Source organism: Eucyclogobius newberryi, unplaced genomic scaffold, assembly GCF_026437365.1.
Source record: "Eucyclogobius newberryi isolate DKJ021-1_F unplaced genomic scaffold, fEucNew1.0.hap1 SCAF_12, whole genome shotgun sequence".
Lineage (NCBI taxonomy): Eukaryota > Metazoa > Chordata > Actinopteri > Gobiiformes > Gobiidae > Eucyclogobius > Eucyclogobius newberryi.
Window position 1 is genome coordinate 19,790,141 of NW_027315746.1, and position 27,980 is coordinate 19,818,120.

General features: G+C 39.0%; 2 protein-coding genes across 6 annotated transcripts in view; both read right to left on the reverse strand.

The window, feature by feature from the left end:
- The window catches only part of epha4b (eph receptor A4b), an 81,522-nt gene that overhangs the window by 45,877 nt on the left and 7,665 nt on the right, over positions 1–27,980 (reverse strand). For all 4 annotated transcript variants that reach the window (XM_072441272.1, XM_072441271.1, XM_072441270.1 and 1 more), the window contains exons 2-5: positions 21,165–21,229; positions 13,714–13,914; positions 12,917–13,024; positions 12,043–12,394 (exon numbers count right to left, since the gene is read on the reverse strand). In XM_072441272.1, coding sequence (XP_072297373.1) covers positions 12,043–12,394; positions 12,917–13,024; positions 13,714–13,914; positions 21,165–21,229 — 726 coding nt within the window. The remainder of the gene's footprint in view (positions 1–12,042; positions 12,395–12,916; positions 13,025–13,713; positions 13,915–21,164; positions 21,230–27,980) is intronic.
- Positions 1–27,980, reverse strand: part of LOC140356384 (phosphatidylinositol 4-phosphate 5-kinase type-1 alpha-like) — a 155,279-nt gene that overhangs the window by 33,101 nt on the left and 94,198 nt on the right. The gene's annotated exons all lie outside the window — the stretch shown is intronic.

The window sequence follows — 27,980 nt, forward strand, 5'->3', positions numbered from 1 at the left end:
GTAGATGGCCCTCCAATGCTGAGCTGTGGTGATTATCCACAGGTCTCAAAACACATTAAATAGATACCAGGTGTGTGTCCGTGCCGCTGGGGTCAGGGGCAAAGGAGGAAGAGGGGGAGAGAGCATGACAGGCCTGCGCAGAGTCTGCAGGGAGAAGGGTTCACTCTCTGAATAGCTTATTCTTGGCTGTCTGTTTTACCATCAATACAAAAAGAGCTTCAGAACAGTCCTTCTTTAGAAGAACTTAAGCAGGGAGTCATCAACTTTCACTAAACATTAACTTTACTCTAAACTATATGAAAATACATAGTTTAGTAAAAAAAATACTCTGTCTACTATATCATTATTTTTTATGACACCCTTGGATCAATATTATATATTTTGGAAAATTTAAAATCTCAACATTGACCTAAAGTGACTTGATGAAAAATCCATTGACTTCTGGTTCAAGTGCACAGCTTATTTCACCCGAGCTCACACTGCATGCAGTGTAGCTGCAGTGCAGTGAGCAGTGGCACTAAAAGTGTTAGAGGAGCTCAGACCGTGCAGTTCGGTCCTTTCCGTTGGATTGAATATTCACCAGACTGCCACAGCTCTCCGCCGGCCTTTTCAGTGAAGTTGTCAAAATGAGACGAGTCAAACAGGAAAAATCAAACCCGTCTATTCCCTCTACTGCCTTTACTATCTGTACATTACGTCACACCGTAGATACAGGATCACAGTGTGTTGAAGTGTATAGGCTCTGTTATTCGCGACCATGAACAACGAGATATAAATCTAAATATAACGTACCCATTGTTTGATGGAAAATCAAGATGAAAATGTGTGCTTTGTTTACCCGTACTTCCTATAGTATTAGTTATATCCTAAACTCGTGGTGCCACGAGGTCAGAAGTCAGACCCTGTGACAGCAACAGCGTCATCATCACAACAATGTTTACAGCTGAGGCTATGGAGAGCTACAGTTCATGAGTTCATACTGAGCAGCTGCTCTATTCTTTGTTTTTCTTGTCCCCAAATAACTACACAAAGCTGCTGAATCCTACATGTATCAGTTTTATTTTATCAAAATGAATGTACACTTGGTATCTGCAAATTGCCTTTCAGTAATTAATAAAGACACTTGCTTGTTCTGAGAGTTCATACTTGACTTTGAGTGTTTTATTCCATCTTTCACTCACTCAGAGCCTTAAGGGGGTTGACCAATAGGAGGATTGGGTGGGGAAAAGCGTCTCACCATAGAGCTGCATTAAACAGCAATGGTGTATTTAAAGCAGGAGAATAAATATTTCTCAAACATCCATGAATCACTCTAAATACAACTTTGCCAGGATAAATAACATTATTAACCATTATGGTAGTCAACCACCACTGACTGTTCCCGCTTGCTAGACCAACAACCATTTAAAGCACTTTCTTCAAAAGCATTTTCCCATCCCCTAACATTCAACATTATAAATCCTACGTATTAAAGTCGTTTTCTTCACTTAACCTTGACAAGGGTAAAGAACAGCACATCAACGGTTTCGGAGCTTTGTCGCGTTGACTAAAGTTACACGTTTCTTTGTCCTACAGCACTGCCTCTGAATTCGCTCTGCATTTAAACTCAAGCCGCAGTCTAAACATACATCACATACTGTTAAATGTATTCATACACACGCACCCTGTCGGTAAATGTGCCCCGTGACCGGTGAGTGGTGTGTGGGAGGAGCCGCGCGGTATTTTCAGTTCATCACTCTCAATAATTCAATCTCTCAAGCGACGGTGGAGAAAGCAAAGCCGCGTGCCTCTGTCTCTCACACAGTAGCTATCTTTTCACAAAAACATGCAGATGTAGCTGTCAAGAGGGAGGCCAGGCTTTTTCTAACTTGTATTGGTGGGTGGGCAGTTTGTCAGTCAACCTCGGAGCAAATTGAGCTGCAGCACAACAGAACTGAAAGGAAAAACCCCCATGTGGTATACTTATTCATGAGTGGTAATGGAAACTTCCATCGCCCTGTGGTTAAACTAGCAAATGTTAAAAAGGTCGGCAGATGCTTGTAAGATCGTCCTGTCAGCAACTTGTTAGAAGGCTGTTTTTCAATTCATTGTAGTATAGTCGGGTTGTCAACTTGCGACTGAAGATTTCCTTTCTCACACATGTAATTATTGAAATGTATCGTGACTGCTAGCTACACAAATCAGTTTAAATGCATGTAAATATGTCAGAGCCAACAGCTGTACTTCATCCATTGGTTTCAAAATTATGAGAAAGTAGGGCCGCTGCCATAGCAATTAACAATTTAAAATAAAATATTATATCATTTAATTGGGTAAAAGTACTCAAAATATAGAACAGGAATCTGAAATGTAAGTGGGTTGTCAAAAAATATATATACTCGGATACTAATTGGTACTAAAACTAGTATTAAAACTGGGGAGAAAAACACGTAGATTGTACAAAACTGAACCGTTCCTAAATCATTTTCAATTCATTTATTTTTATTATCGTTGTGGTATCAAAACCGAGTATCGAGTTTCCAATTTTAGTAAAGTGACAAAACTAAAATGCAAACACTGATCATACAATTGCCCTCAAGATCCATTTACGAAATATTTACACTTTAGCTTGGTCTATTTCTCCCATTCTGTATTGGTATATATCTTTTATCTATCAACATATACATTTACATTGTCTTGAGATTATCTTTGTAGTACAGGAATCGGATGCTATCCCCCTGAACACTACACAGCACAATGCATAACTGTAAGAACGCCGTCATTCTGGTTATTGAGAGGTTATTGTTGCTAATTTGTGCATGATTTCCCCATTTTCTAAAATATAACTCATCTCTGTGCAGCTGCAGTACACAACTTATGTACTTAACGTGTCAAATCTCGCATTAGCCCTCTGTTCTTTCCTTGGAGCTCTACTCTACATTGCCTCTTTGACAATAGTGCAGCTGTTCTCTTTGAAACCGCACACAAATTGGACTGCGACCACATCTGTATGACAAATTTAGAAGTGAGCAATAATCTGTGTGTACGCCAAAAGGGCCCCAATCAGTCTTTTGACAGGCCCACTGTACATCTGGAAGCGATCCGGAGATTCAAAGAGTGAAGTAGTGCGAGGCGTAGGGGTCAATGGCCGCCTTCCTGTTCGCCCGGCTTCCTGTTGGATTGGTTGGTCTGCGCCTGCTTGTGCATACAAATCCGGTAGACCTTAAATAGAGCAATCGTAAGTTGACTTTGACTGGGGAGAGGTGAAAAAAAGTTTCCCATGAGTGTGCGCATGTTTATCCCTGAGTGGAAGTGCACTAGCATATGGAGCACAGCCAATTAATAGCAACTGTACCCAGAGGAGACTCAGCTCTCCAGCCCTCACTCTCCTGACTGGGCTCTGCGGGGAATACGGCTGCTATATTCAGACCTGAAGAGAAGAAACGTGCATTAACAGTTTCAGAGTCCTTGGCCTGTTTTTCCTTTTTGTCTCTTAAAGTTAGAGTTACAGTTTTGTCACGGTTAAAAAGGGATTGAAGTTTGACTCCAGCTTTATCAAATCAAACTTCCTGAAAGACGAAATAAAGAAAGTGAACAAATTCATCCAGATTAAAATGTATGTAACGTTTAGATAAACAAGTATGTTACATGTATATTAAGTATGTATTAACTTAATATACAATTAATATATATATAAATTTTTCTGTCACCTTTTTTTTAGTTCTTACAATAATCTTGACATCCCTATCTATATCAATAGGATTTAGAGATGGCTGGCTACAAATTCAAACACAACACAATTATAGCGACACATTTTAAATTTTAAATTCAACGAACTGTTCCTGGATTCTATCATCTGGTTATAGCGTTCATCTTTTCAAAGCCTGCTACTTTTGCCTCTCAACCAATCGCTTTTCAAGCCATTCTTATGAATATATGTATAAGGAAATTATACATTTAGCTTTTTTCTTTTCTTTTTTTTCCCTTCAAAAATGTGTCCATTTTCAAGTTGGGATTTGTTTTCCATTTTCCGTGTGTCGGTTATGTTGACAGTCCCGTCCTTAATTGTCTGTGCAGTTTGTGTTTCCATTTAGCTTTTTGAAAATGTATTCATTCATCTATACAAATTTGACTACCACTCTAAATATGTTTAGTGTGAGTTGTGAGCAGACATAGACAGCGGCAAAATACTAACACACATTCTTCGTTCCTCCAACATTATTTATAGCCTTTCTACTGTATTGGGTTAGGATTAGTTATTTTAAGTTTTTAAACGGTGCTTTTTCTGCTTGCCATTTATATTAGTTGGCCTTCCTGCCTTTTCTAGCTCGTGCTTGTGTATGAAAGCACTGCAGATATACCTTTCTGGCTGCTGGGTGAGTGTTGCTGGCGTCTTTAGCCAAGGTCTGGCAGGTGATCGGCGATGGCAGCAGCAGCAGCAGCAGCGAGGAGGCTCTTTGTGCGAAGAGACATTATCTGGGTCAGCGCTGTATGGGTATGTAAAAAAGAGACTACGCACCATGTTGAGAGTTTAAGCCTTTGCCATTTCGTGTGTCATTTATTCCTCTACAAAAGATGAAGGAAAAGGGGGAAGGGGTTGAATCTGGGGTAAGGACATGTGAGGGAATTGAGATAAAGGCTAAATGAATAGGAAAAGGTTGGCTGTCGTTTTAAACGTGAAGGAGAGCAAAGGAGTCCAAAAGTCAAGAATGAAAAGAGAAGATGTCCACATTGGCCACCATCACTACAGTTTCTTTTTATAGTCAGATCTGTTTGGTAAGTTTTTAGCACATTATGAAAAGCATGTGGTTTGTGTATAAGGAAAGCATGCACAACATTCACTGCAAACCTACAGGCGGTTCAAGCTGTATGTGAAGTATAAACAGAATAACATACGCACGTACACATATGGCCTACAGCCGATAATTTGAAAAAGAAAATAAGGAGTTTGTTGTCTGACAGCCTGGAGCCTTTCAAGCCGTGAATATGTTTATTACAGCAATTACTGAAGCTTATTGGTTAGTGTTTTCTTTGAACTTTATAAAAAATATTGACTTCTGCTTGTGTATGCTGTATGTTTTTCTTGGTTTGTGATTGAGGAAATGCATCATAATTAAATGAAGTCTGATTTGGTCACAAAGGTGGCTTTATGAATGGACTGAACACACCAAGTGCTTTCCGAAGTGTTGTGCTATGGCTTTCCTAACATTGCATTGCTTTTACAGATCCAAGTGGAACCACCATTTGTCCTCTGCTAACATCTGCTTGCCTATATCACCTTGGTCTTCTGAATCTTGCAGCTTAACACCCTAATGCCTAGCGCTCATTCACCTCTTGTACTGTACATCCACAAAGCCCTTGACTGGCTGTCTAAATCCGTGTGTTAGCCGCCCACTGCTTGCCTCCCATCACCTCTCCAGATCCCCGAGCTGCCACGCCGACGGAGAAGAGAGCTGAAGGAAGGCATGCAGCAGGGAGCTCTTGACCTTCACCAGTCTGGATGTGATGAACATAAAAATACTGGCTTTACGCATCTCCACTGGCCACGTCTTACACACATTTTTGCAAAGACTAAAGGCTGCTCGACAGTGTTGGCAAAAATGTGTGATATGCAATAAAATAACTGTGTAGAATAATATAGCAATGAAGTAAGGCTTGGGTATAGGTTGAAGTTAAATTGTTGTGATGACATAATAAACCAAGACGACTCTAGACCAGCACTAAACCAGGTCTTAATCTGAACTTGCATACTTGGAACTACACCATCCAAAGACAGAATCAGAATCTTACTACATAAAAACTGTACCAGGTATAAGTAAGGACAAACCAGGACTCTAACCAGGCCCAAGCCAGGACATCAAATCAGATGGAGTAGCATAGGTCTAAAGTGTCTGGGACAAACTCTAACTGCGATCAAAAAAATAGTTTAACTCATGAATAAACAAATTCCAGGTCTAAAACTAATCTATTTCAGGTAAATAAAATAACCTAGGTCCCAACCTCAACTAAACCTATTCTGAAACCAAACCAGATCAAAACCTTTTACTAAATATATCAAAATAGTCACAATATGATTATTCACAGCACAATATAATCGTTAGAACAAAACAATTCTAATTGTTAGAATTGTAGGAAACAACAGAGAGTCATTTCAGTTTAATCTATTCTCCAAAGAAGCCAAACTACATATGCAGTTCTGTTCATGTGCCAATTTCTTATCTACTTCTCAATTCAGAAAGTTTGATTTCATTAGTGAGGAATGTGAGCTAATAAACATTGTGAATGCAAGCCAATTAAAGATATAGTTGTTATATCATGATGTTTCTTCTCACAATAATCGTAACATTAATATTTGATTGAGACATCCCTACTTTTTAACAAAAGCTACTCTTAAAATATACATGTACATTTGTTCATAACACTATCAGTAAGCATAAGTACATTCTAAATCTCTGCACAAAGGCACAGACCCCTTTGCTATAGAGCCAAATAAGTGCAGGCCCCTGTCGAGCCGTGGGCGCTCACACAACACACACCAAATGAGCTCCTTCTCATTCGCAGGTGCAGAGATTAGCTTTTCCTACATCTGTTCTCTGCAGCCCTTTATTATGTACAGGGGCCACAATCCTCTTACAAATGTGTTCTTCTGTATAGGAGCCAGCCTCAGGACATGTGTCATACTTTTCTTTTTTCTGCGCGGAACAAATCGAAATGCCTTCCTGCTGGACTGTGGTTAGGGCCAGAGCGGAGTGAATGGCTAAACAGCAGGCCTTTGATCCCACTTGTCACCGGGAGACAGAAACACAAAGTAGTATAGGGAGATTTTCCAAAAATACATCGGCTCCTCGAAGTGAGATTGTCCAGGCCACTGTTGAGCTCTCCAGTCCCTGTGATCTCACGCTGGTGGCATTTCAAGTGTTAAACATGTAAAGGAGGTAGAAAGGACTTTTACATGGTGTTTTACAAGCCATTAATGCTCCTGTTTGACTTTTTTGTGCTTAACAGGTTATGTTTGGCACCTTTGTTCCTGAATAATAATGATTTGGTTTTTGAGACTCAAGGACTCTTTACAAAGGATTAAAAGACAAACACTACAAGAATTACATAAAAACAACAACACCGAAAAAATTAAGTGAAAACAGACAGAAAAATCAATTGAAAAAACAGATGGAGTTTAAGTCAGAATGTAAGTACTATGTAGCTAGAAGAGTTGATGAGCCAAAAATACGATCTGCTCCATGGATGTGTCGGATTACCCGGGAACAGATGAACAAACACAAACTGGCTGCACTGAATTGTTTTAGAGCATACTGTATAGCAGGATAATATAACACCTATAAGAACAGTATTTAAAATGCACATTATCTCACTTAATGTATTTTTGAGTTGCTGCTTTTGCTCTTTAATCAAACCAAATAGTATGTAAATCATCAATCATGTATCAAAAAATACACTCTGCCTGCAAAGTTGATGGATCAATATCTGCTTTAAATGTAGTGACAGTACCAAACGGATTCAGCACGGAAGAGTTCAAACTAAACCAACAAATACACGTTTTTGTACTATAATTTATTTCACGGTTATGTCTACCAAAGTCCAGTATTCTCATCATACTGAATAAACACTCTATTCAAGTAAATTTGCAAAGAAACAGCTCCTGCTTTAAGTTATTAACATCATATTTTGTTCAACACAAAAAACGACTTTAATAAAAACAAATTCTATGCACATTTATTCCTTGATAATTCCCACTCTAGTTTCCTCAAAAACAGCAAAAGAAGAACAGCAGGATATCCAAATATAGTGTGGTACGACTGTGAAAAGTGCTTTTGAATTGGCTATATCAAACAAAAAGGATAAAAAGATTCCAAGTAGACCATTAAATACTGGCTGTGCCGCCTGGAAACATGTCACGTTGACCTATATTACGGTTGCTGCCCGCTGCGAGACAAAGAGGAACGAGTGAAGGAGCTGAGATGAGAGAAAAAGGTGGCAGGTGTCCATCCTTCCTCCATCTTCAACTACACAAGGCTGTAATTTGGGGTGTCAGCGTCAAACAGGACGCTACGTGGTCTTCTGAGAGGAGCGTCTACTACAATAGAGAGAGAGACAACAGCGAGAGGCTGAAGGTGGACAGTGAGAAGCCTGGAGTGTGGCTGCCCGGCGCTCAGCGTGGTGTAAAGAGAGCCAGAGGAGACGTGACAGGCCATGACAGAGTGTTAGAGACGGCTGAGCATGTCAACTAGGGAAATATTATGTAACTTCAGCTATGGTGGATAAGTGAGATTAGTGCACTGGTGTTCCCGTTGGTTGGAAAGAATGATGCACCAATTACAACCGAAGCAAGTCGCACGCATCGATCAAACAATAACTACATGCAATGGCAGAAAAGCAACATAATGGCATAGTGTTTTATCAAATATCCGCTGTTTATTGGCATGTATATTATGCATGACCTTTTGTCAAGTTTGTTCTAATAATTGCTTTGTTTGGTTGGATAATACCTGCGTTTTGAGTCCTTAAAATAACTCTGCTTTTAGTTTAAACATTTATGATGTTGTTGTCATCATATATTTGTTAACTATTGTGTTAAGAAGGCAGTTATGATTTTACCTGCGTGTCACATCTGCTGCCCACGGCCAACCAGGTGGTGACATGTTTATAGAGCAAAGTCTAACCTGTCATATGCACTTTAAGTAATATAGTTTGATATCCCCATGGCACAAAGCTGATATTTTCATGCATTTAAACTGTGGGAAAAAAGTAAGTTTGCTACATGATAACATCCGATGGAACCCTGGGCCTTTTCACACCATTTCAAAGCCTTATCAAAGCAGCGCCGCTAACTGTCTGCCAGGTCATGTCACTGCCCTGAGCAATACGGCGGCAGGTTTGGGCTGGAAACGCAACGCTTATGATTACTGCCACTGCTGTTAGCAACCTCACACGTGCACACGCGTTCAAACAGAGGGACCGATCCCTGATTTATACAGGAGAGGAGGGCAGCCAACAGGGGCCTGAGAGGAAACAAGGAAGTGGAGAGGCAATATAAAGTCCTATTTCAGCGAGCGGAAAAGGATTTCACGCTTGTCTTTGTTGGCAAAGTGGGTAAGACTGTGGGTAACCGGGTTAGATACAGGTTCTAAAGTTAGTAATAGTAAAATGTACTTTTACTTGTATGATGTTGTGTTTTTTTTTGTGTTTTTTTTCAATTTGTACTTCAATTACAGTATAGCCCATTACTAATCTTAATGCAGTAATTAGTTTACTGTTGACATATTTTGAGTACTTTTTCTATACACCACCCCAATTACTTAATGCTAATAAAATGAGAAAATAAAAAGGATGAGGGGACATGTCTGACAAATACAAAATAAATTCAAACATCAGAAAGTTGGAATTGTGCAAAAGATCAATAATATTGTTGAATAGGTGTAGCAGGATACACCAGGGTCAGAAAATAATAGTGCAGAGGAGGAGGGGAAAGGGCTAAAGATAGAGGCAGAGAAAATGGCCATAATTGGAGGTGTCTGGTGTTTGTCTAACAGAGTAGTAATGATTCCATTAGTGGCTGACGCCGACACAGAGCGCGAGAAGGAGAGCAAGACACATGGACAAACTCTATAGGAATCAGCGCCGCCACACAAAAGGATCCGAGAGTGCGATTAAAAGCCTTGTTCACCTGCACAATGGTGATAATTACAAATGCCCCCTGCCGCTCTTTCTTCACCTCAACACCTCTTTGTACTGCAGTGTTGGTCTGTATAATAGCACTCCATCTAGCTCTCAACTATTATAATAGTTTGAATATATTAATGTTGCTGATTATGTATATTAACGGTCTAGGATAAATAATAAAATTGCAGGGAGACTTGAATTGTGAAATGTGATGTCTTTAGTTGGGCAATAAATGGTAACTGATGCTGACTAAATTAGCCACCGATCACCAAATTGTCATTTTCTGCCAAGTTATAGATTAGAATGTATGTCAAAGAGGGACATTTGTTTGGCTGGATTAAAATAACAACAGATAAATCAGAAAATAACTACGTAATATAAAAATAACGATTATAATACCTCATTAAAAATGGAATCAGCGTTCTATAAGTACAGCTTCCAACTAAATATCTGCTTTAAATGTATGCAAATCCTTAATATCACAAACATAAGTAGGTGTAGCACACGTCCCTTGCAGCAAAGCACTCATTACTAACGGATTACAACTTTTTGTTTTCACTCCCTTTGAAAATGCACATCTTAATTATCCCTTTTATGCTAATGATACCAAGCAATTGTACATCCACTCAGTGTGCTGACCCATAATTACTGCAGCAGACCCATAAATCTGATGACCTATGCCCCCAACTTGTCAGGACGACTCCATCATGACCCTTGGCCACATGCTCACAAGCCGGACCTTATTGAGTCGGTTTCTAGCTTGTTAAACATGCTTACTTCACTTTATTTATCCTCCGCCGGGAGATAAGACTCGCTGAGCAGACTTATGAGGTCACAGAATGTCAGAGGTCAATCCATCTGCAGTGTCAGATTGACCCGATAAACAATATAGAGTATCAACCATGAGCGCGACATGTTATTTTACGAGGCGCACTTGTTTTTCTTAATTGAGATGCAGCTGAAGTGCCACCGCAATCTGTGCACATTCTACCAGTATGCAGAGTCTGCCGGGTACAGCTTGTTCCAATTCGCATTGTCTCCAAGGCCCGGGTGCCAAGTTTTCTAGGCGTCTGGGTGGTGTTTTTCCTCCAAAACAACTGAAATTGCATTCTGCCCAGAGATTCTGAAGTTTGCAGTGATGAATATGTGAATGCGCTTTCTTTTTCGGGAAAGAAGTGAGCCCGTGGGGACAGGTGAGATGGTGCTAGGACTCTATTACAGCTTGCTCACTCACAAATTCATGGCGCCATAGAAACATACATAAGAAAAAGCCAAAACGCATGCATGCTCTGTCAGTGGAGGTTTATGACTCAATAATCTTTCTCCCAAGGCAAATAGGCACTTTTTCACACACATGCCTCAGCACTCAGGAGAAATAAAATAGTCAGCCATGACACAAACACTCAAAACAAAAGAGCAAATCTAGCAGTTTTAGGTAATGGAAGTGTGTGAAAAGTTTCAATATGTTGAACAGCAGCAGTGACGTCTATGCACAATAATGTTCTCAGTAATGTTTCAGTTCAAGGACATATAACCACCTACGGGAGGTATATTACTTTTATGTTACACTCGCCCTGGCCTTGTTCAGAGGCTGCTGCCTTTGTGTGTCTGAAGGTTCTGTAGTGTTGAGAGCAGTTTCCAGTTTTATATTATCGCGCACACATTTGCGTTTAGAAAATGTTATTTTATTCTGCCTCATGTCCTTGTATAACTTGTGTGCTATATCACACTAATGCTTGATTTGAAACACTGTGGAAGGAAAACTACTAAAATAGAAATGTAATTTTCAGTAGATTATAGCTGGTTTAGCAAATGTCTCTCCATGGGTTTCAGAATGATACAAAAATAGGGCAGTTGCCAATAGCAATTAACTTTTAAAACAAAATAACCAATCGTTTGAATGTTGAAAAGTCCTCAAAGTATTCCATATAACTAAGGATATTACAATAATTATGAGAAAACACGATTTAAAGACTGTTCACAATTACTGAGACCTCAACCAAACAGTGAAACATTGTTGTTCTTTCATTCCCATTGACTCAAGTTTGTTAAAAGCTGTATGACATCAAACTTTCTAAATGACAAAGTACAGTTAATGTGCCAAATAAAAAGATATAGAAATATATTTAGACGCATTTTTTGAACCTTACACTGAATTTCTTCTAAAATCGTCACAATGATTAGGTTTTTAGTTTTTTGTCATATTGTGTCCTGAATAATCACGATTATCAATAACCGAATATTAATATAATATATGAGTAGACCAGGGTGTGTGTATGTGTGTATGTTGTCACTAGAGGCCAGACAGTTCAGCAGATTAATAAGGTTTACTGCATATAACTGGATTAAAAACACAAATCTGAGCAAAGCGTCTCATTTACTTACGCTGGCAGACATCCTTGTTTTCCTCGAAGCCGGGTTTGCACACACACCTCCCGATGGGCACGAGCCAGCCTCCATCTGCGCTACAGTACATTTTGGGAGCCTCGAACTCCTCTGAGGCGTTCACACACACTCCGTGCACCTCCACCAGCGCTGTGTCTCCACCCGTGATGGTGTCTGGGAACTGCGCCAGGTTCAGCACGGTCAAGGGACACTTCTTATAAAAGACCCGCACGGACACCAGGGCAATGCACGCGCCCAAGTCCTGGAAGGCCAAGTAGAAGCCCTTTTTACTGAGGTTACTAATGTCCCGCACCTCTGTGTTCAGCTTCATCACGCGGTCGCCCACGTCCACCTGCAGACAGGAGCAGAACATGGGCGTTACTATGGGGGAGCAAACGGGGACAAATGTATTTTTAAACACATATCTTAATGCGTGTGAGCAGCAGCATGTGTGAGCTTGCCAGATTCAGTTAATTTTCTTGGAAATTCTCCACTTAGATTTAGAAGTACAGTCAAATAAGTTTGAAAATACAGCAAACTAAATTAATTATTCTTGGCATTGATTACTTTCTACATTAATAGCAATTTATAACACAGTAATAGTCTTAGAAGTAAATAAGGAATATAATTGAAAGTGCAAAGTCTTCCACTTTGCAGTCTGTGTTTCTTTACTTTTCTTATGGGGTTTCTTATAACGTTCACATTTGCCTTTGTTTGGTCCTGGTTTGAGCTCAGTTTGAGTCCTAATGTAGACTCTGTTTGGTCCTATTCTAGTCCTGGTCTAGTCCAGGTTAAGTTTTGGGTTTAGGAACAATTTTGATGTGATTGCACAAGTGTGAACGCACCCTAAGGGTCAGGGTTAGGGTTACCATACCTGTGTAAAACTCTCATCTGCAGCGATGGTATCTATCTTGACGTACTGACTCTCTTTGATGAACCACAGGTTGGGATTGTTGGACTCATAATAGTACATGTTGAATGTCTGCAAGAGAAAGCAACAGATGTCAAAGTTATGAAATTGAACTTATCAGACAAGATAAAGTGAACAATGTAAAGCGTTGCTGACAATGGGAACATGTTTCCGTTCAATGTGATGTATTTCTGCAGTTCTGTTCCACTGCCTCTCCTCAGCCCATCTGTCTGGATGGCCAGTGAGCCGCTTTCAAACTCCAGCCTGTGTGGAGCTCATTCTGCAGAAGTAATGAGAGCGAGGAGTGGCAGGGGGCACTCTCAGATGGTGAAAGTGAAGTGAAAACTGGGGAGTTGCCTTACCACTGAGATGAGATACTGAGCACCACAGTCAAAAAGACAGAGTCAAAGAAGAATTGTGAGACCAAATTGATTTGGAGAAGTGCATTTCTTATATTTGCTGTTGCTTTAAGTTTTGTTTATTTTGGAAAAAGTATTATTCTATTTGAAGATAAAGTTAAGCAACATGCTGTAATGCACAACTCCAACGAGATTTTTTCATATTTTGGAATCATATCTGTACCACTAAAGTTGAGGAAAAGATTAGCGACTTCAAGATACAGAATCCAAGAGTTTACTGACTTTAACCCTCACTATTTCTTATAATTGCCCATTTGATTTATTTGAGATCCATAGACTTCTAAATAAAAAATAAAACAAACATTTGATCGGTGTCGTGTGTGTGAGTGATTCTGTACAGACCTCCTTGCAGGTGCCGGGCACTCCAGGCAGGCTGTTGCAGTCTCTCAGAGTGAACTTGATCTCGATGTACACCCGCTGTGCTCCTTCTCTGCTGATGTGGCGTGTCCTCAGCCAGTTGTTCTGGTTTGCCTCCATCACGTTACACACCTGGTAGGTCCTCATGGGCGTGTTCCTCTCATCCATCACACTAATCTCCTCCCACTGAGGAACACACAGCCATGTTTAAGACGAAAAGAGATGCACCAATGTTACAAAGCATAAAAGCATCAGGAATTTAGTGATCGAGGTCAAAGTTTTGCTCTTGGTTCTTGCAATAACGATTTATCAAAAGTGCAAGAAATAAGCCTTAGAGGACTGAAAATGCCGCTTGTCTTTGTGCTTTTCCAGGGAAGTTCCACAGTGTGCATTAACTATTCAGTCATGTTTTATTGCTCAAAAATCATATGTTTCACTGTGAGCAAGCTTGTCTCTCCACAGATCTGATGTGCTATTGTCACCATTGAGATAGATACGTTTAATGCCATACTGTAGAACATTCCAGGTAAAGCAATATCCATGGAGACAAGCTGTTGGCTGACCCTTCTATAGAACAGTGACATAGTTTATTTGTATGTACGTTTACTATTTCCCTGCTGCTTTGCATGAGAATAATTCATTTTTATTGAATATAAGCGATGCTAAGGAATTCAATAACAACGAGGCCATTTCGACATGAGACGATCCAAAAGATTATCTACCGTCGGTGTACAAAAGCATCTCGAGACTTGCAAGTGCTCATGGGATACAGGCTGCGGTTCAGTGAAGAACACCTCATTCTGTTGTGAAAAAAGCGTGGCGTGTCAGTTTGGTTGTGAGTGATGGCCTGTGTCATAGTGACTGAAGGACTGCCTTTGTCTGTGGGCAGAAGTATATTTTCCTAGAGTCAACGGGATATTCAACACTTCTATAGGAGTTTGTGGTTTAAAGAGAAGCCAGAAAACAAGGAGGACCAGGCCCGGACAGAGCTACTTTGTCTGCCGTCATCTGCTGCCATCTGGTTCCACTTCTGACTACAGACCAGTAATTGAGAACACTTCTTGCAGCAGGAAAACATTTCAATCCACACACCAACCACGCACATTCACTTACAAAGACATACCCTAGACTTAAACTCTCATACAGCACAAATCCAATTTCGCTTTCTTAAAAAAGGAAAACAAACAGTTGCGGTTCCAGTGTCTTCTGATCCACTTAAATGGAAGCTAACTGGATCCTTCTAGAGAGACACGCAAAACTCTCCACAGATGTACGAAGGCACAAAATCTCTCAATTGTGGTCAAACTTGAGTGGACCACCATCTTTGTTGCAAGCTTCCTGTCATCATGCTAAGACTGAGGCTTTAGTATGTATTGAGGTGAGCGCATCTCGTCTTTCGGTCACTGAAAAACATGTGGACACAAGTGCACCTGCAATGACCACACTCTTCTCAAATTAAAAAGCCAAATTATAGTACAACAAAGGCAAGTATGCAATGACTGCTGCTATAAAAGCTTAAAAGAAGCTAGTTGCGCTTGGTTTCGTGATTATAATCTGATGTGATGGTCCAGCAACACAGTAGAAGCATGTCACATTTCACCTTCAAATCCAGAGCGCTTAAACAGAACCACACGGCCTTCTTTTATGCAAAAGCTCTCTTGATTATGATCTCGATGATCATGATTGTGATCTCAGGCCTGTGCAGCCTCCACTGCGTAGGCCTGCCCAAAGCCCTCTGATCTTGACCCCAGCAGTTCACCATGAGAAAGAGAAAAAGAGAGAAAGGGAGCTAGCCTTGCACTCAACTGGAATAAATGTCACTGACAATCTATTCAGTTACATAATACATGTTTCAATGACAATGTTGAATACAAAAGCAACTTGGTGCATGCAATAGCAAACAACATTTCAGCTCCTCTAATTCTCTTTTGGGTTTTGTATTGTTGGTTTTAGGCATGATTTATATTTAGGCTTTAATATAATAATATATTGTTTTAAAGAAATGCAAAATGTGAATATCAAGTGAATCTTTCATGACAAAAAAGGAAACAAAAAGAACTGAATTGGGAAAAAAAACATTGTGGTAGATGATATTTCTGCAGGCTGTAATTCATTTTACAGACATTTCACATTTATCTGATAATAAAACCTCAACTAAAATGTTTAAAGACATGTTTTAACACATTTCAGCTGGAGTGACATAATCTGAATTAGAATCAGAAAAAGGTTTATTGCCATTGTCAGCACATTTTTGGAGATATGTTGCCGCGTGAAACAATGAATAATAATAGCAAAATATAAACTACGATCAAATAAGGCATGCATAAAAATAAGGTGATACTCAAAAAAAAAGAAAAACAGACTTAGACTAAATACTTGGACTGGGTAAACACAGCAGTTACACTATGGTCAGAACATACTGCGTTGTCTTTCCTTTTCAAGATATCCATTTTTGTCAATATCGTCCACACCCAGTCCAGACTATGACCTGCTTTAAGCTTCTACCTTTTCTTTTGTTTTCTTTTCATTCAAATATGTATTGACATTATCAAACAAAAATAACATAAAAACACTGAGACAATATTTACACATTTAACAAAAGTCGACAACACACAAAACATGTCCCATTGTTCAGTTACAGCTTCAGTCCTTCATTCTTGTGTGAGACGAGCGCATACTTTGCACTCTTTGCACTCTAAAAACAAGTTTGCCTCTGAAACGGCAAAGCGAGTGTGACTCATAGGTCGCATTCTAACCAGTCCTACATGTAGTCCAACACCTTTCTATATATTAGAAAGACCAAAGGGCAGTCACATAAAGCATACCAAAGTATCTGTGGCATTTTGACTCGGTTGAGGGGCTGTATAAGTTTAATTTAATCCTGCTTTGAACATCCTATAACTCTCAGTCTCATTAAGCGACACATTTTTCCACATTGGTCCGTATTTTTCTCCGTGGGTTTGACCTGAGCAGCCTATGATTACTCTAGTCCAATCTACTTGGAAAACCAAATATTTTCGGAGGTGGCGTGTAGAACGGAGAAGAAAATGAATGTTTAGAAATTACGAGCACCGCGTCTGGCAGCTAAACGGACCCATCTGTGCTGAGCTGAGACCAGTCGGACATCACAGGATGGTCACACACGCACTCATGCACACACACACACGCGCACACACACACACACACACACACACACGCATACACAAAACCAAGCCCATGGGGAGTGGTGATTAAGGCAGTTATGGGAATAGTCATTGAGGGATAAGGGAGCTTTATGATGTCTTTGTTTATTTCTTTGTGGGCCCAGTTTGGAGTGGCTGGATTACTGCCACTTTCTGGGCTGCGATTTGGTGCAATACTTGGCAAGTCTGTTCATTGTCACTTGAGCGTGTCCGACAAGAACAGGTGTGTTGTTACAATCAGAATCTTGAGCTATAGGAAGTAAGTAAAACTATTTTTCGTGTGGTTTTTCATATCCTAAAAGAATAAATGCTATGCACTTTGGACTTCTCAAACCTTTTTTCAAATGTAGTTTTTTATACTGGACATGGTAAATAAACTGAACTGTTAGTTTGTTGGGTTGTACTGTGCTTTGTTTCTTATTTGTGTTCAGAAATAATCTTTTTCTAAAGATTTTGCACTCACCAAAGCCAGTAACACCCATGTGACAGCACATGGGAAAAGAATTAAACTGGAAATTCATGGTTTGAACCGAGATGTTGCTGAGCTCTTCAACATCAGTGCAATGTTCCTATTGGAATTATTTCATTTGAAGAAGGTGCAAAATGGGCATGAGTATGTCCTGATGTAAAATGTTAGAGTTACAGTTACTGTGAGAAGAAAAGTCACAATTTTCAAGATTTGTCCTGACAAAAGGTGAAATTATTTATTCCCTTTAATTGTTAATAGAGGACAAGTCCTAGTGCATGGAGTTTGGTTTACTGAGTTTACTGAGCTGATGATTTCAAGACATGATTTCACAATAATTGATTTATTCAATTGATTTAGTTTTAGTCAATCTAGGTCAAATAAATCAATAAACTACTTTTATTTTAAATGTTTTAACAGTAAAAAGTATAATTTGTGTCCATTTAATTTTGTAGTGGATGTCCCAAGTTGAAAAGTCTGAAAAGTTTGGGAGCTCCTTGTATAACCCCCCCTGGTATATGACCAAGTTTATGAAATTAAACTTTTGGAAAGATTAACTAAAGATATGTCTTTTCACTGCACAATGTACAAAAGGCTGAAATGTAAAGTGCATCAGGTACAGTCACTAAATGTTTTTTTAATTTGGGCACTGTGCGTGTGTGTAACAAATTTGCCCTCTGGTATGTCAAAATGCATACTTGTTGTGGGTTAATATGTTGACATTTATGTTGGTGAGCTCTAATTCGCGTGTAGAAAATAAGAACACTCTCCTGGACCCTCAATCACCTCGGCCAATCAGCATGCGGATCGCCTGATTGCTTTGAAGTGAAGCAGAGATGTCGAATCAGTCTAAGTTCAACCAGCTTAGTATAATATCCCTGCTTTTGCAATCATCCAATGGCTTCACCTATGAGGATAATTGCCCTGCGAAGTCTGGAATGGCTTTAGCGGTGACAAGCGCAGAAGTTGAACATCGAGGAACCCGGGAGGGGCGTCCATTTGGAAGCATCATTAGTTCATATCTGTTTTATGTCCCTCACGGGGAACACCCCCGCTCGGTGACAGAAGTGGGTCGCTTTTGCCCGTCTCAACCATATCCGGCGCTGCATGGCTTGGATTAAAGTTGACCTCAGGGGGTCAAGTGTGGGTTTGGGCTAATTCAGGTAGACAGTGGTCTGTGATTGGTTGGAAATGGCTCTTGTTTGGCCCAATCTGTGGCTTTAAATGTGAAAGGTCAACTAGATAATCCCTCCTTATATGAAAGCTCAGAACAGCGAGTCCTGTCACCAGCCTTTTCTCAGTCTCAGTATTCAATCTATGGAAATATTTTGACAGACGTATCATTCTATGGTTGACATTATTTTGAACATTGTTGCGACAGGTTGTCTTTCTTGCAAGAAACTATACCAAGATTCTTTTCAATCAACAGTGGATCTTATATAACCTCACTATTAACAGTGCGCTGCCAACATCACCATGGAGACGAACAGGTGACAGACCCTTCATCAGAAAAGTCAGAAAAGCAATAGTAGTGTTTTGAGGTCTGTAACTTGCAGAGCGACCAAACCCACTCAAAAGCACTTCTCATACATTGGCTGATAGCTCTCTCACTTTCATGTTCTGCAAGACTCAAGATGAAAGCTCAGAGTTAACCAGCTTTATTAAATATAGCAATTTCCGTGTCCAGATTAAGCGGTTGATAGAGTTTGTGCGGGAACCAACATGGGGAAGCCCGTTTCCCCTGTGTCTTTATCCGTGTGGCTTGTTAGTGGCACCAATGGTGGGAAAATACAGTATCATGAGTCTAATGATGCTCGCTGTAGCTGTTAAGTATTATCTTTCACGTTTTTTGTTGTGTTTTTTGAACGTACACCATCCAAATGAACACAGAATCATTTGCAGATGTATTCAGGCTTGGGGCCTGCACAATGTAACGTGTAACATGGCTTCTGTCACTTTTATTTGTTTTTAGCGCTGCAATAAGGTGATTTTTGAGGCATTAGAAATTCAAATTATACTATTGGCTATTTCTTTTCAATATGTGAAAATCTGTCATGGTTGCTCCGATTTCAAATCCAACTCTTTCACACTGTAAAGTTTATATATAGTGTGACCGCTACTTTTGATGATTTATGATGCGAAACCTGGGAAACTGTAAAACTGACACTACCCACTGTTACGATCTTTTAAGAAGTTGGTGGATTTACAATGCTGCTAAGTTTTTACCATTCCACATTTTGAAACGAGGCTATTGTAAAAACCTGTCCTACATTTCTGCCCCAAAGTAAATCTGGCGTTGTACATTGGAAACTATAACATTTATAGTTTATGCTTCAGGACTTCAGCAGCCAAACGTTTAACACATGTTTTGCCGTTGTTCATGCGTACGTTCATTTTTCCCATAAATAACTCGCTGGTAGAATATGAAATTGACCCTCTTAGGCACAGATGGAAAGGATTCTGTTCTACTGAAAGCACCTACGCAATCAAAGCCAAATAAACATGCTGCGGCTACACAATCAGACCACGTTAGTTAGGTGAACTTGATATCCTTGAGTCCCTGCACACTGTAGCCCTGTTTCCCCGCTGCACCCAAACCATGAAATACTGTGTGGCATCCTGCAATTTACCACAGTATATAGTATAATGGCACAATGGAAGTGTGACTCAAGGGGCAATAGAACTAATTCAGTTCTTTTCAATGGTTCAAGTGCAGGACTGACATACAGAACGAGCTCTTATTTATGCCTTGAAAGCTTTGGGCTTCTTTTCTCTTGATGTGATATGGTCGAACTCGCTCAACCCTGATACCTGCAAAAGGGCTTCTTACGCAACCCGCACCGGTTACATAAGCAATATTTAGTCCTTCGTTCGTTCTATCCCCCAAAAATCGTGACCCGTGACTAAATGGCCGTCTTCAGTGGCCCGGCGTTTTCAGCACACTGGAAATAATGTGTAAACTCCCATGCGCTGGTTCCCGATTTAGAGCGTACGGCTGCCTAAAAACAACTTCCTCAGCCTCTCAGACCTCCAGTTTGTAATGATACTTTATGGACTAGAAGCATTGTTCTTAAAGGGGACATGTTTGTGAAACCGACTTTGATGAGCTTTATGTTACTCCAGTATAGTAGAGTTATACTTTGTCTTGCATTGGAGGCTTGAGTGCTCAGAAAAATGCTGTTTTTACCTACCCCCTATCCCAGCCCACTACTCTGTGCTTGCTTGTGGTTATTTAACTCTAGGTCATAAACATACGTTGGGTTCAAAAATCACATGCTGCCGTTTTTCAACAATAAAAACACAAATATGAAACTGTGCAGCTTATTATGGTGAAATGTTACTACCGTATTTTCGGGACTATAATTCGCACCAGCCAAAAAATGTGTTATAGAGAATAAAAAAACATATATAAGTTGCACTGGAGTATGAAATGCGGTTGCAAGTGTGAAAATAACAAATAATATCACATATAAGTCGCTCCGGAGTATAAGGATAAGTATATAAGTATAAATATAGGTACAAGTCGCACCCAAAACTATGAAAAAAGAAGGGAAATACAGGTATATTAAATCAATAATGCAGATGAACAAAATATAAAATTATGATCTACATATGTTATAGTTTATCACTAAATACCCCTTTAATTGTATGCATTCAATCTGAAAGACTAAATTGAAAGATTTATTATTCAATAGAAACTGTGTGTCCATCATCACACTATTCATCCAAATGGTCTATTTAATTTCCTAGTATTCTACTGCATGTGGTGTATAGAGTTGTGTACTCACCCCTTCATTTGGATATGCCTCCCAGCCAAGGTCAGCCAAAGCGGACATAGAATCCAACAACGTAACTGCAAAAGAAAAGCAAGAAAACAAATGCATAAGAAACCATGTAGTGAGATACTGTAAACATGTTTATTTCACATTTTATCCAGACAACTTATCCAAGCGGTTTGTTTGTGATGTATGTGTAAGACAGCAGCAGAATCAGCAAACATATAATTTTCTTTTGGAGATTACAAGAGTCACAGCTGTTGAGAGCAAAATGTGAGACAAAATGAACCGGCATTATAGGCACAGACATTCAGAGGACTTATGCAAAACATTACATTTAAATTTCAAACAGGAAGGATGTAAAACAAACAAACACCAAGACATGAAGGGCTTTGTGAGGGTTTTTTTTCTAGTGATGATGATGACAATACTAAAATTTCATGCTTAATTTTGGTTCTAAGGAACAGACTTGATGCCGATTTCAATACCACACGTCTTTTTTTTTCTAATGGTCTTTAAACATTTTCCACACAAAATAATTGCACTTTTTATGTTACCATGTGGTCTTATACTTCCCATAAAGCTCAAGATCATTCTACAACTCGGGAAAATGTGTCCTGTTTATGTATTTTTTTAGTATCTAGTTTCAACACTATTTTAGTGTTAATTCATATCAGATTTTCAATACTTATAACAACCCTACTTTATTCACACCTACAGCAGACCGAGCGGGTTAAACAAATATTTTAATAATGGCAGTCAAATTTTAAATATTCAAGAAAATGTTACAATTTTAGAAGCAAAATTAAGTATTTTTAGTTAACTGTATCTTCCAAAAAAAAATACCTAAATAGAAATAACTTTTTTATCCGTCATTTTTTTTATTCCACAATTATCTGTATTTTGTTTTTCAGAAAATTAAATTTCCTACAGCACCATGTTAGTCAATGGAAATGAAAGACAATTAAAGATTTCCCTGTTGTTATGTCAAAGTCTCAATAACCATAACAATAATTATCTCACAATAATTGCAACACTAACATTTTACATCGTGACATCTCTATTGTCAAAACATTTTGCAATCATTAGTGTCGTATAGAGCATATAGAGTTGTGTAGATCTTTCTCAATGCATTTAACTTGACCCATTGCTTTTCTTAGCGCACACAAGCCACAGATTTATCACCTTTTTTATCACTGCCACAAACTGTCACTGTCACTTTGAATGTTTGTGGATTCACACTTGATTCTCACTTCTTGTTGAATGCCTCTGGTAAGAACATTGTCTTGGCGCTCCCAGGCTCGCATAAGGCAGTGTGACCCTCTATAGGTACGTGCCTGTGCATGGCCTGCCCCGGCTGTCTCCTGCTGTGTGTGAGGGTGACAGGAGGAAGAGGAACAAGGAGACTGCGAGGTGAAAATGAAAAGACAGGAAGCAGCAGCGAGGTGTTCGGTCTGCAGGAGGCATATCGAGAAAGCCGTTTGGAGAGAGGAGCAAAGGTTTGTGCACCTGTGTCTATAAGACTTGGGTTACAGCGGTCAATGCATTAGGGATAGGACGATACACAGCAATAGTGTTAATCGTGATGAAAGGGAGGACAATACGTGTGTGTGTGGTACTTTTTGTATCGTCTTGATACTCGACGACAAAGATAATACACCGGATAGTGCAGAAAAAAGTGACATATCCATGAAGTTCTGTCCTAGATTATTATTTTCACTATAACAATTTCAATTCCATTATCGTTGTTTACACATAGAATATATTCATAATTATTTGACTTGTTTCGTTTGAGTATATTTCTGTTTTGAAACCACACGCAGTTTCAATAATTATCGTGATATTAGTTCATTAGTAATACCAATGCAATACCATGATGAAAAAAACAACAACACACTTTTTAACCAACTTAAGATATGCTGATGTCATGATCCAATAAAGAGAACTCTGCTAACCTTTATCATCTCCAACTGCTTACAATATAAATACATAATAAACTTAGAATAGCCATTTTTTTCAATGTCATCATGTGATCATAAACTAGTTGTGGAAAAGTTCAAGACCATGAATAACATCGATAGTTCAGATTTAGAGTTATGATGCTAGTTTTAGTTTTGAGTTTATTATCTGCGCCCACGTATACATTTGACAACTATATAAAAACCCAACCCTATTTTGCAGACTTCTTGCTCTGTACTTCTTTCTATGTGGGATGTTGGGTAAAATAGAGCGACATAGTAACAAGCTACATTTACCCCGACAACACAGCCAATCACAGCCCAGGGAATCTCCTCAGACACTGAAGAGACTAACATCAACAACATTAATAACAAAAGCAACACTGGCCCAGGGGCCGAGCATTTTACATGGTTCAGCTCGTTTATTTTTACTGAAAACTTGATCCAAAAAATATACCTATATATTTTTTTATAATTAGGTTACTCATACATACAGTATTATGAGTATACTGGGTTATATCATGTGACTCGAGACACCTATTTTTGTTTGTAGTAGTAGTGGTAGTATTTGTAGTTCTAGACTATAAATGTCAAGATTATTCAGGTCACAATGTAACCACAAGTACTAGAAAATTAATTATCATTTCTGAAGCAATATTATTTCTATATTCAATTAAATCTGTACTACAAAAAGAACACCTAAACGTAAAGTAAATAAAGCTGGTCACAGACTAGAGGAACAGTAATGTTTTAACACCCATATTCTAGAGATAATACAAGTTAATTTACAAAAAGCTGAAGCATAAAATGTAAAAAACAAAATGATAAGAACTTTTATTTATCACACGAGAAGTAATTTTCCAGCCATTCAGTGGCTTCTGGACTAAACGTTGAACATCGAGCGGTATCGTGGAAGACTCCCTGGTGAAACAAACACAAGTCATCGTTTTGGTATGCGGCCTGAATAATTCATTTGAGAGTAACACTTTTACCACCCACCACTTTAGAGCACGCCATATTTTATCGATCCCTTATTAGCGGTGTATATCTATGAGCATTTGAACCGCTAAACTTTCACATTTCATCCATTTTTTATGAGTGAAGCGCCGGCCTGGATACGTGGAATGCACAGCACATTCCAATGAGACTAATCAATTAATAGAAAGCAGTTGAGGTTTGCATGTTTACCGTGGCCACCTCTGGAGCTGAGCACTGCCACCAGGTATTCACAATCGAAGCGTAACATTCGCCCGTCTTCTCTGCTCCTCATTTCTTCCAGTCTTTCTCATTCTGTGTGCTTCTCACTGACTATAAGGTCCTCCACAGCCCAGCGCTCCGTGACAGAGAGGGGCAACGTCGCGCCGCATTAGGGCATGTTGCTGTGTTTGTGAGAATAATGGTATAGAACGCGCATGTGCTCCGGTTGAATAATGCAAACCGAAAACACGGTGGGGACAAAAGGAAAAGGTCAGAGATGGAGCCAGTCATAAGAGCGAGCTTACTCACTCCATTGGCATTTGAGTGGCGTACACACACAAGCGCGGCATAATAGCAATAATAACATGATTTCAGGAGCCGATGGAGAGCGGTAGCATTTTCAGATAAAAAGATAAAAGAGATTGCGTTTGTTGAATTAGGTAAATTGTCTGTTACGAACACGGCTCATTATGCTTTCATACTCTCACTACCTGGGTAATTTTCTCGCAGTGCTTTGGAGCAATATTGAACAAAACTTTGCTTTCTCTTTGACTGGAAGTTCTGCCTAGTCACAAACACAAAAGCATGGCAAATAGGAAAGACTGCAGAATGATAACTTTTTGAAAGCAAAAGGTTTGGCAAATAAAAATATAAAAACTAATGAGCACATGCTGTGAAATTATAGTTTTATATGATTTGAGCATATATTAGTACTGATCAATTGTGATTATTGTAAAATATGTTACCGTGATACTAAAACAACTGACTTATTTTAAGCTCAAACATTCAACATTAAATCTCTTCTTAAAACTATTTTCTTTTCTTTTTTTTTGGCATTTAACTCAGTTTGCCTGGTTAATATTTGACTGTATTTTTCTTTTCTCCATTCTCTGTTTTGTCTCAGGCACTTTGGTCGACTTGTTTTTAAAGTGTTTTTTTAAATCAAATCAGATTGGATTCATTTCATCTTATTTTTCTAATTGCAAAAAATCTGCAGATACAGTTTTCTTCGTACAAAAGAACAAAATGTATTTATTTGTTTAGAAAATAAGCTTGTCCTTCACTTAACTGAAACAAAGATCAGTCAAGTAAACATTTGTGTGTTGAATTATAACATTTCAAGGTTTCTCTTGACAACACTATCAGTACTATTTTCAGTGGCTTGTCACGTTGCGAAGAGCACAGCCTTACATTTCATTAGGAGCCAGTTTTAATGCAGTTAGCTCTGAGTAAGTGAATCTTTGACTCCACTTTGTTCCATCTAGGGTCCCAGAGTTTCTCATTACAACACAGCACCTTGCGATACAACAGCGGCCTATGCTAATGTGTGACTCAGGCCATTAGAGCTCCGTGTGTGCGCTCGACTGCTTTGCTGGGAACACACCGGTGCAACCATAAACCTATGCATCGACACTTTTTCTGCTCCCCTCACACCTCCTGTCAATAGCACTTATCACTTGTAATCAATGAGCCGCCTCATCCATAATGTAGCAGCGGGAGCTTCCTGTCTGCTGACCAGGACACGCTTTGACCAAAAAAAGTTCACTCAAACTACAGCTACTACAATAATCATGAGTTTCCACGCTTCACCTTCACAACTGAAGAAGTACTCTAATAGTCACTTGAGTAAAAGTACAGATACAGGAGCAAAAAATACACAAGTAAAAGTAAAAGTAACCCCCCAAGATTAAAAACTGTACTTTTAGAGTCAAAAGTAAAAGTATTTTGCACAGATTTTTCCTATTACTAACAACATAACCAGTGATTTGTGGTGATATTGAGAAAGAATGATCCTGATTTATTTTTAGTATAAGTATATTTAGGTTTTCTTAAAGCAAATACTTGAACTCAAATCTTTAGTCACCATGAATGTGCTCGATGTGCTTTGGCAGCACAGTGGCTAGCACTCACGACTCACATCAAGAAGGTAGCAGGTTCTGTTTGGAGTTTGCATTTCTCCCTGTTTCTGGTGGTTTTCCTCTGAGCTATGGTCTCCCTCATCAACCCAAAACATGCACAACAGATACAAAACCCTCCAGCTTCAGCCGTCCTGACCAAATGCAGTGGACACATTATGAGCACAATGAAATTAATCTTAACCTTGAAAATAATTCAGTCCAAAAATGTAGTGGAGTAGAAAGTTCAGATACCTGCTGTCAAGTAAAAGTAAAGTAAGTATCCACTGAAAAATGTACAGATACCTTTTTGTATTGTAATGTTTTGCATGGTACAGTTAAACACAATACAGTACTTTTACTTTTGTACTTCGTCACTTTCCACAAAGAGGAGAGACAAAGAGTGTTTTGGACAAACTCCTCCATTCATAAGGCTTGGAGACACTTTTTACTTTCCAATAATTAGTGCCATTTAACACAAAAGATACTCCAGTTTCTTCCTCCAAAGTTTAAACTCTGCGTCTTACGGACAGAGTGCTCTCGATTAAAAAGCCCTAAGCTGATCTTTGACCATTTGAAACGACTGTATTTCGATTAGCTTAAAATCCGATCAATTACACTACACGACTCAATCAATCATCATCTTTTTTTTATTGAATCGAAAATGTATTCTACTTTGTGTTTAAACAAAGCTTGATTAAAGAACTTTGACAATGACACGAAAGCAACACAAAAAAAAAGACATTGTGAAATAAATAAATAAAATGGTTAAACCCTCAGCACCCGTGTGTCCTGATTACTGGGAAACTTGTTGGGTTACACAGAGACACACTGTCGTATTGATCCAGCCTCTCAGATTCACATTTTCTGAGTGTAAGACGAGGAGCAGAGGAGGAGGGGAAGGCCCGGCTTTTCTACAGAGGCCATTCCTCCACGAGGGCTGAGAAACCTGGATCCACTCAAAACCTTTTCTGTGTCTTTCTGCCACCCCTTCCTCCTTTGTTTTCCGTCTTTCTTGTTTTCTATTTGTATAATGGTTCCCTTGCTTTTCCTCTCTTGTTGGTCAGTATCCACTTCTTGAGCGGTGAGAAGCTGTGATCCACCTGCCAACAATCAAACTGCGCTGCCAACAGCCGGACTGGCACACAAAGACGCTCCTAGAATACACACTCGCACAATATGTGACTACATAATGAGCTCATGTTATACTGGAAGAGGAAGACAATGAGACATGGCCATATTGAACAAGTTCATTATAAAAGCCAGTGACATTTTTTTATTTATTGTATGTTCTGACAAGAAGTAAAAGAAATGCTCAGAGTCTCAATTGTTTTATGATGTGAGATTTAAATATAATGTTTGCATAATTATTCTATAGAGCTGCCTTATGAAAAGAGCCCAATCATAATCATTAGTTGGGTCATAATTGAAATTATTATTATTATTTGAAAAAAGAAAAACATATTCTGTTACATTGTAAGCTAGAAGAAAGATAGAATTATGAAAAATAAATTCTGAAATGAATGTATTCAATGCTCTATAATTGAAAACTACAACCTTGTTCTAAATCTACTGCAACTATTGCAGATTTCATATATTAATATTGCATTCCCATTTTCCAGGAAGGTCAAAAATACTGTATTTAATTTAAGATAATAATGGAATTTGCCCAACTAAACTTTAAGAAAGAAACTAAATATCTGCTCATCTGTTTATGAACAACAATACTATCTACTGTATATATGTGGTTTTCTCTTCTTCCAATCGTTCTTTCATAT